Source organism: Epinephelus moara, chromosome 14 (assembly GCF_006386435.1).
Source record: "Epinephelus moara isolate mb chromosome 14, YSFRI_EMoa_1.0, whole genome shotgun sequence".
Classification (NCBI taxonomy): Eukaryota; Metazoa; Chordata; class Actinopteri; order Perciformes; family Serranidae; genus Epinephelus; species Epinephelus moara.
The window spans coordinates 13,703,506-13,716,661 of NC_065519.1; the positions used below are offsets into that span (position 1 = coordinate 13,703,506).

The window sequence follows — 13,156 nt, forward strand, 5'->3', positions numbered from 1 at the left end:
ATGCAAACGCGCAACCGGAGTTTTCCAAAATCTCCACTCTGGCCGGAGTTTTTAGAAAGACTGGTTTTCAGAGGAGAAATCTCCGTTTGCGTGTAAACGAAGGGCACAAACGAAGGAAGATGTCTCCGTTTATCAAAATCACCGTGTACGTGTAAACGGCCTCTTGGATTTTTGTTGTCTTGTTTGCTTATTTATTTGTTAATAAATCCCATGGATTGGAACGTTTTAAATGTGTCTTATGTGATTATTTTGGGTCAGTGATGGAGGTTTGTTCACCCTATAGGGCTGCCCAGGGGAGGGGCATAACATACGGCAAAAACAGTACAAATAAATCGTGTTATATGATGTCCTTGTACAGTATGGCATAAAAAGTAGAAAAAAGTCATAGTATAGTATGTCACAAAAAAGTGCAAAAATTCATAGTATAGTATGTCTAAAAAACTGCTAAAATAAGTCATAGTATAGTATGTCAAAAAAAGCACAAAAACGTCAATATAGTATGTTGAAAAAAGTCATAGTGTAGTATGTCGAAAAAGTGCTACAGAAGTCAGTATAGTATGTGTAAAACAAAAAAGTCATACTATAGTATGTTGAAAAAAACTGCTAAAAAAGTCATAGTATGTTGAAAGAAAGTCAGTATAGTTTGTAAAAAAAACCCTCATAGTATAATGTCATATAAACTGCTAAAAGTTATACTATTTTATGTCTAAAAAAGTCATAGTGTAATATGTAAAGAAAAAAGTGCTAATAGTCAGTATAGTATGTTTAAAAAGTGCAGAAAAAAGTCATAGAATAGTATGTTGACAAAAGTGAAAAAGTCAGTACAGTATGTGTAAAAAAAGTGCAAAAAAAGGAATAGTATGTTGAAAAAAGTGCAAAAAATTCATAGTATAGTATGTCAAAAAAACTGCTAAAAAGAATCATGGTATAGTATAGTATGCTGAAAAAAAGTGCTAAAGTCATAGATAGTATANGTGAAAAAGTCAGTACAGTATGTGTAAAAAAGTGCAAAAAAAGGAATAGTATGTTGAAAAAAGTGCAAAAAATTCATAGTATAGTATGTCAAAAAAACTGCTAAAAAGAATCATGGTATAGTATAGTATGCTGAAAAAAAGTGCTAAAGTCATAGTATAGTATATGTAAAAAAGTGCAAAAAAAGTCAGTATGATATGTAAAGAAAAAACTGCTAAAAAGTCATAGTATATGTTGAAAAAAGTCACAGTATAGTATGACGAAAAAACTGCTAAAAAAAAACTCATAGTATAGTATGTCAAAAACTTCATAGTATATGTTGAAAAGTCACAGTACAGTATGTCGAAAAAAGTACCAAAAAAGTCATAGTATAGTATATCAAAAAAGTGCTAAAAAAGTCAGTATGGTATGTGTAAAAAAGTCATAGTACAGTATGTCGAAAAAGTCGTAGTTTAGTATGTTGAAAAAAGTGCAAAAAAAAAGTCATAGTATATGTTGAAAAAAAGTCATAGTATGGTATGTCAAAAACAGTGCTAAAAAAGTCATAGTATAGTATGTTCCAAAAAAGTGCAAGAAATTCATAGTATAGTATACCGAAAAAACTGCTAAAAAAGTCATAGCATAATATGTAAAGAAAAAAGTGCTACGTCAGTATAGTATGTTTAAAAAGTGCACATAAAGTAATAGTATGTCAAACAAAGTCATAGGATAGTATGTTGAAAAAAGTGCTAAAAAAGTCAGTATAGTATGTGTAAAAAAGTACACATAAAGTAATAGTATAGTATGTCGAACAAAGTCATAGTATAGTATGTTGAAAAAAGTGCAAAAAAGTCAGTGTAGTATGTCGACAAAAGTGCAAAAAAGTCAGTGTATTATGTGTAAAAAAGTACAAAAACAAGTCAGTATAGTATGTAAAAAAAGTGCAACAAGTCAGTATAGTATGTGTAAAAAAGTGCAAAAAAAGTCATAGTATAGTATGTCGAAAAAAGTCATAGTTTAGTATGTTGAAAAAAATGCTAAAAAAAAGTCACAGTATGTCAAAAAAGTTATAGTATATGTTGAAAAAAGTCAGAGTATAGTATGTTGAAAAAAGTGCTAAAAAGTCAGTATAGTATGTTGAAAAAAGTGCTAAAAAGTCACAGTATAGTATGTTCCAAAAAGTGCAAGAAATTCATAGTATAGTATGTCAAAAAAAGTGCTAAAAAAGTAATAGTATAATATGTAAAGAAAAAAGTGCTAAAAAGTCAGTATAGTATGTCGACAAAAGTGCAAAAAAAGTAATAGTACAGTATGTCGAAAAAAGTCATAGTATAGCATGTCGAAAAAAGTGCAAAAAAGTCATTGTATAGTATGTCAAAAAAGTCATGGTATAGTATATCGAAAAAAGTGCAAAAAAGTCAGTATAGTATGTCGACAAAAGCGCAAAAAATCAGTATATTATGTGTAAAAAAAGTGCAAAAACAAGTCCGTATAGTATGTCGAAAAAGTCATGGTATAGTATGTTGAAAAAAGTGCTGAAAAAGTCATAGTATAGCATGTCGAAAAAAGTGCAAAAAAGTCAGTATAGTATGTCGACAAAAGCGCAAAAAAGTCAGTATAGTATGTCGACAAAAGCGCTGAAAGTCAGTATATTATGTTTAAAAAGTTATGGTATAGTATTTCAAAAAAGTGCAAAAAAGTCAGTATAGTATGTCAACAAAAGTGCAAAAAAAAAGGCATAGTATAGTATGTTCCAAAAAAGTGCAAAAAAATTCATAGTACAGTAGAAAATCATGGTATAATATAGTATGCTGAAAAAAGTCATAGAATAGTATGTTGACAAAAGTGCAAAAATCAGTACAGTATGTGTAAAAAAAGTGCAAAAAAAAGTCATAGTATATGTAAAAAAGTGCAAAAAAAGTCATAGTATGATATGTAAAGAAAAAACTGCTAAAAAGTCACAGTATAGTATGACCAAAGACTGCTAAAAATAACCTCATAGTATAGTATGTCAAAAAAGTCATAGTATAATATGTTGAAAAGTCACAGTACAGTATGTCAAAAAAGTCATAGTATAGTATGTCAAAAAAGTGCTAAAAAAGTCAGTATAGTATGTGTAAAAAAGTCGTAGTTTAGTATGTCGAAAAAAGTGCTAAAAAGTCATAGTATAGTATGTTCCAAAAAAGTGCAAGAAATTCATAGTATAGTAATATCAAATAAACTGCTTAAAAAGTCTTAGTATAATATGTAAAGAAAAAAGTGATAATAATGTCAGTATAGTATGTTTAAAAAGTGCAAATAAGTAATAGTATAGTATGTCAAACAAAGTCATAGTATAGTATGTTGAAAAAAGTGCTAAAAAAATGTCATTGTATAGTATGTAAAAAAAAAAGCCATAGTATAGTATGTGTAAAAAAGTGCAAAAAAGTCAGTGTAGTATGTCGACAAAAGTGCAAAAAGTCAGTATATTATGTGTAAAAAAGTGCAAAAACAAGTCAGTATAGTATTTCGAAAAAAGTCATAGTATAGTATGTTGAAGACAGTCGCAGTATAGTATGTCGTCAAAAAACTGCTAAAATAAAGTCATAGTATAGTATGTCAAAAAAGTGCAAAAAAAAGTCAGTATAGTATCTGTAAAAAAGTGCAAAAAAGTCATAGTTTAGTATGTTAAAAAGGTGCTAAAAAAAGTCATAGTATGTCAAAAAAGTCATAGTATAATATGTTGAAAAAAGTCATAGTATAGTATGTCGAAAAAGTGCAAAAAAGTCAGTATAGTATGTCGACAAAAGTGCAAAAAAGTCAGTATAGTATGTGCAAATAAAGCCATAGTATAGTATGCTGAAAACAGTCATAGTATAGTATGTTGAAAAACGTGCTAAAAAGTCATAGTATAGTATGTCAAAAAAGTCATAGTATAATATGTTGAAAAAGTCATAGTATGGTATGTCGAAAAAACTGCTAAAAACGTCATAGTATAATATGTAAAGGAAAAAGTGATAATAACGTCAGTATAGTATGTTTAAAAAGTGCAAAAAAAGTAATAGTACAGTATGTCAAAAAAGTCTTAGTATAGTATGTTGAAAAAAGTGCTAAAAAAAGTAATTGTATAGTTTGTCAAAAAAAGTCAGTATGTCAAAAAAGTGCAAAAAAGTCAGTATAGTATGTGTAAAAAAGTGCAAAAACAAGTCAGTATAGTATGTCGAAAAAAAGTCATAGTATAGTATGTTGAAAAAAGTGCTAAAAAAGTCATAGTATAGTATGTCAAGAAAGTCATAGTATAATATGTTGAAAAAAGTCATAATATAGTATGTCAACAAAAGTCATAGTATAATATGCGTAAAAAACTGCTTAAAAGGTCATAGTATACTATGTAAAGAAAAAACTGCTAAAAAAGTCATAGTATATGTTGAAAAAAGTCATAGTATAGTATGTCGTCAAAAAACTGCTAAAAAAAGTCATAGTATAGTATGTCAAAAGTCATAGTATAATATGTTGAAAAAATTCATAGTACAGTATGTCGAAAAAACTGCTAAAAAGGTCATGGTATAGTATGTCAAATAAAGTGCAAAAAACGTCAGTGTCGAAAAAGTGCAAAAAAATCATAGTATAGTATGTCAAAAAAGTGCTAAAAAGTCATAGTTAATTATGTTGAAAAAGCTGCTTATGTGGAAAAAAGTCATGGTATACTATGTCGAAGAAACTGCTTAAAAAAAGTCATAGTATAGTATGGCAAAAAAGTAGAAAAGGTCATAGTATAGTATGGCATAAAAATGTCATAGTAAAGGATGGCAGAAAAAGTAGAAAAAGTCATATTGTAGTATGGCATAAAAATGTCATAGTATAGTGTGGCAAAAAAGTAGAATAAAAGTCATGGTATAGTCTAGCAAAAAAAGTAGAAAAAGTCATGGTGTTGTATGCCATACAAAGTCATAGTATAGTATGGCAAAAAAAAAAGTCATAGTAAAGGATGGCACAAAAAGTAGAAAAAGTCATATTGTAGTATGGCATGAAAATGTCATAGTATAGTATAGCAAAAAAAGTAGAAAAGGTCATAGTGTAGTATGGCAAAAAAAAAGTCATTTAAGTATGGCAAAAAAACAGAAAAAGTCATAATATGGTATAGCATAAGAAAGTCAGTATATTATGTCAAAGAAAGTAGAAAAAAAGTCATAGTATAGTATGGCATAAAAGTGTCATAGCGTAGTATGGCATAAAAAGTAGAAAAAAGTCAGTATAGTATGCCGTAAAAATGTCATAGTAGGCATAAATATACAACACCTAAAACCTTCAATTTTCATGTCATACTGGTTAGTCAGATAGTAACTGCCTCTGACATCCTAGTGATCACTTACTATGTTTGAAGATTGTTATGAAATTAAAGTGGCCACAACTCCAGCGGGACCATGAATGGACAAATCATTAACAGGATTAAATACACTTTAAGTCAAAGACTAATACTTACAGGATCAGAGAACCAACGATTAGGAATGAAAGGCCTCTGCTGCTCCACACACACCACCTTCCTCATGTCCTCAAAGCTGGGGTCATTTGGCACCTGATCATAGAATGGAGGCTTGTACTCCTCAACAATACCTGGAGAGTCAATTGAGATGATAGAAATGAGTCCAAGTAACTGGAGCAAGAGGATCAACTCGTGGTAAATCAGGTCTACCTGCTAACAGCATAATAGTAAATAAGAGTAAATAATAAAATTTAAAGGCGGTTGTTTACTATGTGAATATGCATGAAATGCATGTCACTCACCATTGCTGTATGTGCGTCTTGCTATCTCCCACAGCACCAGCCCAAAGGCCCAGATGTCCACTCTCTTATAGGCATCAAAGCAGTCTGTCTGAATGGTCTCGTCCAGCACTTCGGGTGCCATGTAACGCTTGGTGCCAACCTTCGGATTGTTGCCCACATCCAGCAGGTTGTCTGCCTGGAAGTGGGTCACAGCCAGCCCTGTAACATGCAGTTATATACAATATTTTAGTAGGACTTACACATGAGTACACACTAGGTAAAAGATGGACAGATACAGAGATACTGTGCAAGAGACCAATAAAAGAAGTCTGCAACCCAACGCACTTGATGCTGGTTGCCAAATATTAAGTATTTGTTAAATATGAGCTAACTGCTTGAATTTCTAATTGTTCTTACACCGAGGAAGTCAAATGGAATTTCATTGAACATTTTGTGTAATGGCAATGAAGATTCATTCATTCATTCATTCATTAATTCTTTCATTCGGTCATTTATTCAGATGGGGGAGGACCATATAACTGTATAAATCTTCCTACTCCTTCTCGGACATGTAAATATTTTATACTGTTTATGTTCTTTATGAGAATTTGTACACTGAGAGTTTATTGTTCATTTAATTGTTATTCTTGTTTTTTTCTTTCTTTAATTTTCAAAATAAATCGAATAAAATTCAAAAATTCAGATGCCATTCATTTTATCATCAAGTCCAAGTGGACATTTGTGCCAAATTTGAAGAAAAAATTCCTGCAAGGCGTACTTGAGATATACATTCATGAGAATGAGACGGACAAGGTCATAGTAACCTTGACCTTGGACCTATGACCACCAAATTCTAATCAATTTATCTTGGAGTCTAAGTGGATGTTTGTGCCAAATTTGAAGAAATTTCCTACAGGTGTACTTGAGATATCCCCTTCACAAGAATGAAACACATGAAAGGTCACAGTGGCATTGACCTTCGACCACCAAAATCTAATCAGTTCATTCCTCAGTCCAAGTGCACAGTTGTACCAAATTTGAAAAAATTCCCTCAAGGTTTTCTTGAGATACCACGTTCACCAGAATACGTAAGGACAATGTGAAAACATAGTTTCTCTGGCCACGGCTGTCGTCAGTATGGAGCTGGCATGTAAATATGTTTTCCTGTGAGTGCTATTAAAACATGTAGCAGACAGAAACAAGTAAATTTTGTTTATCTGAAGCATGAAGTACAGGACAAATGGCCGATAACATCAAGGGTCTGAAAACCCAAAGACAAACAGATTTATGTCACGACTAGAAGAAAGTAAAATACTGGACTGACCGAGGTCTGCGATGCAGCAACGCAGCTCCTTAGTGACGAGGATATTTTTGCTCTTCAGATCCCGGTGTGCGATGGCCGGTTTGCCCTCGGTGCCGAAGATCTCCGTGTGCAGGTGCACCAGGCCGCAGGCTATCGACGCCGCCATGGCCAAGCCCTCTGATGTCTCCACGGCAACTCGCTGCAAGTAGTCATAAAGCGAGCCGTTCTCATGGTAATGGGTGATGAGCCACAGCTGGGTGCTGGAGTTGCGAGAAGTCATGTCAGATGCCATGAAGCCTGGGGAGGAGAGACGGAGAAGGCGGCAGATAGAACAACATGACAGATGAGAAATAAAACAAGATCATAAAACTATGTTTAGTTTATTTATTTGCTTTTACACTGGATTGCATTATATTACACAGGTGTTTATTGCATTCAACTCTGTGTAACTGTTTTTTAAACATAGAGGTGTTAAAGGGTAACTTATTTTGAGTCATTCAAAATTTGCTGCTCTATACAGGCTAAAATAACTGTTTATTTAAATGGAGTCTGGCTGGTTTGGTAATGGTGATTTCGGGGCCATTTCTGGTATAACAAAAAGGATCTTGCTCTTAAGAAAGGTCTCTCTGTGGGGTTCCTTTTCATTATGTTAGACACTTATATACTTATATATAAGACAGACATTTACAAGATATATTAACTATTTTCTATGTGACAATGCTAAAACCATAATCTTTGATTGGAATGACTGCAGTGGAGACAATGGGGAAATTACATCTTTTACAATGAGAAATATGTTTTGTCTTCATTAACCTTTTCCCCCTTTGCACCAACTGGTGTCACAAGAGCTACATTTTTGTGTGTATCAGACTCACCCAGTATGTTTTCATGTCTTAGCAGCACAGTGTTGTAGATCTCTGTCTCCCTGAACCAGGACTTCTCATCTCTTGAGGAGAAGATTTTCACAGCCACGTTCTCCCCCTGCCACTGGCCCCGCCACACCTCTCCATACCTTCCTTTGCCTGGAAACGAGAGATGAGGAGGAAACAGAGAGATGTCAGGATTTAGAAATTTATAAAGTGCTTTTAGGATGTTTTCGTATCATTTTATGGCAACGTTCACAATGCAGCTGACTTGGTCTGAAAACAGAGCTGATGTTTCCACATCAACAGCATGAAGCTGCACAAAGGCACATTTTTCCAATTCCAAACTGGTGCGAACTGTTACTGTGTGGTGCTAAACAGGATCTCCAGGCTTGTGACCTACATATTTTATTTGGGCACTTAAGTTTGCCAGTCAAGAAATTTGCCAGAGTTGCCATGATAATGAGTGAACCTTGTATCTCCAGCTTAAGACAGCTCTCTTACTTTTGAAGACAACAACACAAAGAATGGAAAGACAAGGAAACACAACTTGTGTTTCGACAGTTGCTGTAAATGAGTCAAAATGATGTGACCTCCTATCCTCACATCATCTGTTTGACATCGCTAGAATAACTACAGTGATTCAAAACACTGATATCAGCTGCAGACTGAAACTGAGTCTAGGCAAGACTGACTCATGATGACAGTTTGCTCTCAGTGTAAGTAAAATAATCTGCAATGTAGGCTACTTGTAGATTTTTCTTTTTGTTTTGAATCATTCTGTTTAATATGTCATATATTATATAAATATCCCGCTAGTTGTGACATGAATTACTACCTTCATAAGGTTCCAATTAAATTAGTTGATTGATAAAATCAGTTTCCCAATCGAACAGACCTGAATCTGACCTACAGACGTGCTGTGATGTGTTGTTAATGGTGGCCAACAACAGCAAATGTGGTAAAGTAACCCAAAAAATTTCCATCAGGAGAAACGAAATGATGCCATTAACAAAAATAGATACGAAAATCCAAAACAAATACAACAGAAACATGCTGCAAATGAAAAAAATGTGCTGCAGAAAGCCTAAACAAACACATTGACAGCAAACATATGTCAAATACAGTAACCACGCAAAGTCAAAAACACAGAAAAAACCCCCCAAAACAAATGCAACAGAAAAACACTGCACATCCAGTCAACACAGTGGAAGTTCTCCAGGCCTCTAGGGGGAGCACTACGTGGAACAGCTTGATTGTTTTTAGTGTAGAGGGAGAGGGACCAGACAAGGGAGTGTGTGTGAAGAAAAAAATGGGGTGCTGCATTGGGTCAAGACAGTAAGTGTAGGTGATTGTTAAAAATAAATAAATAAATAAATCAGGCTCTTCAAGGACAGGGCACGTACCTACACACTCCATCAGGCTGATCTGCCTGGCCACAGTTCTCTGGACGAGGAAGGGAAGACCTGAACCACTGCCTGATGTGCATGAGTGGTCCAACAGGTCCTAAAGACAGACACACATATTAGATTAGCTGAGCATGCTACAATATTCAGAAGAAGCATCACATTCAGGTGCAAGGCTACTGGAATTCAGCGCTGACAAAGATCTTACTGGAAAAGGAAACTTTGTCTATTTATAAAAAAAAGTGTGGTTTGGAGTCAGTGTGTAGGCAGCACTATTTCTGTGCTGCAGACTTTGGGGCCTAATTAAGGCAAAGATAGCAAGAAATAACTGGAGGTTATGGAAGAGTTATGACCAAAACACCACAATGTTGGGGTTAAATCAAGGCGCCTGCAAGTTTCACTAATTAGATGGTTTTATACACCTTGTGAATGCCAATTAAAATAGAATTATATGACAGATTTTATTCACTGGGGGGAAAAATAGAAAGCAGCTTTTGTTCTATCACATGTGAATGAATTCAATGTCTCCATCGAGGACCAGCGCACCATAAAACCATATTAGACATTTCAAACATGAAATTGCAACACAAAAAGCAGTATTTAACTCAACATCATTTAAGGCCATGCATTTAGATCAAACAAATAACCATCCTTCACCGCGTCTTGTAGATAACCTTAAAAACTGAAAGTTGATGAACGTAAGCATAAGTTTGTACAACTGAAAATAATTTCTGGGAGGGGAACACTTTGCTAATCCAGATGTAACACACTATTAAGGCTTGGAGTGAGCAGAACAAGTGAGAACGCAATCTCTGTTCATTGTTTTTAACAAGAACCTCTCTTGTTCTTACCGCTAAAGTGCTGTCTCCCACATTGGAGGTGATGAGGCCGTCTATGGCTCCCTGCTCAGTGTCAAACTCCTGCAGCCTCTGCAGACGACCGTGATGGAGCCTCCTGCAGGCCAGAACTGACACTACAGACAGCAGAACCAGGACCACCACTGGACCGAGTACAAAGAGAGCTAAGGTCTCCACACGATAGGGAACTGGCTTGCCTTCTGGGACTGTGGACAAAAGGGAGAAATTATAAAATGTAAAGTCTTTACGCTTCTCAGATCATTTAACAGACGGCTACAGAATATAATTAGTCTATTTGAGAATTCTCTTCATTATCAGAATGAGGCATGTTATGATCTACCACCAACCTGATGGAAGCAGCGCAATCAGCGAACTCCTGGTGGTGTTGCCGTTGCACATGTCCTGAGAGCAGCAGAAAATGACATGGTAGAAGGATGGAGCTGTGGAGCATTGCAAACTGATTTTCTCTGGATCATCCATGCAGCCATGGTCAAACTCCATCCCGCTGCTGCCCACTTTGACCGAGGAGAAGCACCGGGTACCGTGGCACTGGGTGTCCTGGAGGCATTTTGGGCTATCACACAGACACACCAATAGTCCATCTGTGGAGGAGAAGATATGAGTTCAGCATACACTCACGCTGTTTCGCAGTGCATAGAGACACACTGTTGACTTATTTAAGGCAGCGAGCCGACACCAAGACTTCCATCTCACTCAAACTAGCACGATACCCATCTGGCAAAACATAACTATAGGACAGATAAGCAGCAATGGGCACTGTGGTCACCCTCAAGCAGTTGCCACCAGGAGGGACGGACTTATACTGCACCCAAAATTAAGTTTGTGTTAGCCATAAACAAACATGAACAATAAAACAAATCCTCCAGTTTTCCCCATTTTAATTTTATTCATTAGCCAAGATGTACCAAGTGTATGACTCACTGTTAAACTGCACTTTAATTTCAGCAATTTTTTGCAGTGGGGATCCATTATTGTTGGAATAATTGATCATAAAGCTCCTGTAAGCCAGACACATGTTTGTTTTTTGTTTTTCTTTACCTGTAAGCCAAGTTAATGTACTGTGTTTGTCCTGTCTCACGTAACTCTAGATTCATGTTTTACTCAAAAACATCCAGAAAACTTAACCTGTTATCTGGAACAGAATGTGTTGATCTACCTAGTACATAATACAGCATACTATTGCCATATTGATGCATGGAAGCCAAGTATGTATCTTTTATTATAGACATTATCAATTTTTGTAAATAAACATTTTAATACAACTTTTGGTACTAGAACAATACAATGAATTTCTTATCTGTTCACTAGATAGTGCTGATGTTTTTTTTTCCTGACGAGGAAGGAAGTTAATCAAAACAAAGATGGACGCACCAGAGAATTGGATAAGACACATGTGATTTGCAAGCAGTGTCCTATGAGAATAAAATACTCTGGGAATACTACGAACATGAGGACTCACCTCACACTCCATCATCCAGAGATAGTGTTAGCTGCTGATGGCCAAGCTAATGCTAAACCCGTGCTGCCGAAAAATCAACAAACACTGCACACACTTAGCTTGACAAAACTACCATCCAACTCTGAGAGAGCTAAGAGAGTCCATCATCTACTTCATGTGCAAAGATCTGCGTCGAGACAGTGCTGATGAAAACAAAGGCTTTTGCTACATGTTAAAAACACTCGCACCCAGGTATGTGACTCCGTCCTGATGTATTTTCACTAACACAGCCGTACGCAAGCTCTACAGAGAAGTGAACCTAAAGTTGAGGAATCTTTGAGTAAAGCAGGAAGGGTGGCGTTAAATTCTGACACTTGGACTTCAAGGTCAGTGGATTCATATGTGACTATAACGGCACATTATCTTACAGAGGACTGGAGACTGCTGTCTCGTGTTCTCCAAACTACAACAGTACACGAAAGTCACACCTGAGCAAACATCCCAGACCTCCTGCAAAATGCAGGACAAGAATGGGGGATTGTGGTTGTAACAGTTTGTCAAGTGTATGCAGCATTTCTGACAGGTTTTATGACAGTGTTGGTCAGTCTGTCTGCTTTTTGTCATTTACTGATATTTATTGAAGTCAGATGAACAGACTGAAAACTTTATCCTATGTGGCAAAATTGGTGTGACAAAGTTTTCCTTCAGGCAAATAATTTGCAGTTGGAAAAACGCCAATAAATCGCAATGTATCGCAATACTCAGCATATCGAAATACTATCGTATCATGGGTCCTCTGGTGATTCCCACCCCTACTATCTAGCCAATAAGAGCTAGGGGAAGGTGGGGAGAGGAAACATTCAAAGTGATTCATATGGGGGATGCTTTTGTCCAAAGCAATGTACAAATGAGGTACAATACAAGCCACTGCAGATGCTCAACACCCAGTTCCTTCTGACACAAGTGTCACAAGATGCATAAAGTAAGTGCACAGAAAATAAAAATTATCTGGGGAGCGAGAGATAGAAAGAGAGAGCACATTAGTTGAGTAAGTACTCTCAGAAGAGGTACATAGGTCTTCAAGCAATTCTTGAATGAAGAGAGTGATTCTGCTATGTAAGCAGAAACCAAATATATTGCAAATGTGTAAACACCATTTACATCTAATTAGTTGTAGCTGTTATGATGCACACACTTTTTTGTGGTGCGGCTGTTGCTATGCTTCAGTGTAAATTTGGGTCAGGTTTATATATTTCTAGGAAACTGTTATGTTTTGGTGACCTTGTGGAGCTCTGCAATGTGACACTGTCAAATGGTTACATGGTGCAAAAATGCCACAAAGTCTGAAAGCATCTTAAATCTTTGCTAAGCTCCGAACTCCATGATTTTCCGAGAGATGGGTGATAATAGCTAAACAATTCTCACTAAAAATGATAGCTGCCAGCTATACTATATATACTATATACTCTTCTGCTGTCTGTCTTGGTCAACCATCTCCCACTCTGCCCTCCTCCCCCACTCCTCCCTCTCACACCTCAACACCCTCCTGCTTGACCCCCCCTCCTCCTCCTCCT

At 35.9% G+C, this 13,156-nt stretch overlaps 1 protein-coding gene across 1 annotated transcript in view; it reads right to left on the reverse strand.

Moving 5' to 3' along the window:
* Nucleotides 1-13,156, reverse strand: part of acvr1l (activin A receptor, type 1 like) — a 24,171-nt gene that overhangs the window by 8,557 nt on the left and 2,458 nt on the right. The window contains exons 3-9 of the mRNA XM_050061630.1: nt 10,471-10,725; nt 10,118-10,329; nt 9,267-9,366; nt 7,873-8,019; nt 7,019-7,294; nt 5,716-5,913; nt 5,414-5,544 (exon numbers count right to left, since the gene is read on the reverse strand). Coding sequence (XP_049917587.1) covers nt 5,414-5,544; nt 5,716-5,913; nt 7,019-7,294; nt 7,873-8,019; nt 9,267-9,366; nt 10,118-10,329; nt 10,471-10,725 — 1,319 coding nt within the window. The remainder of the gene's footprint in view (nt 1-5,413; nt 5,545-5,715; nt 5,914-7,018; nt 7,295-7,872; nt 8,020-9,266; nt 9,367-10,117; nt 10,330-10,470; nt 10,726-13,156) is intronic.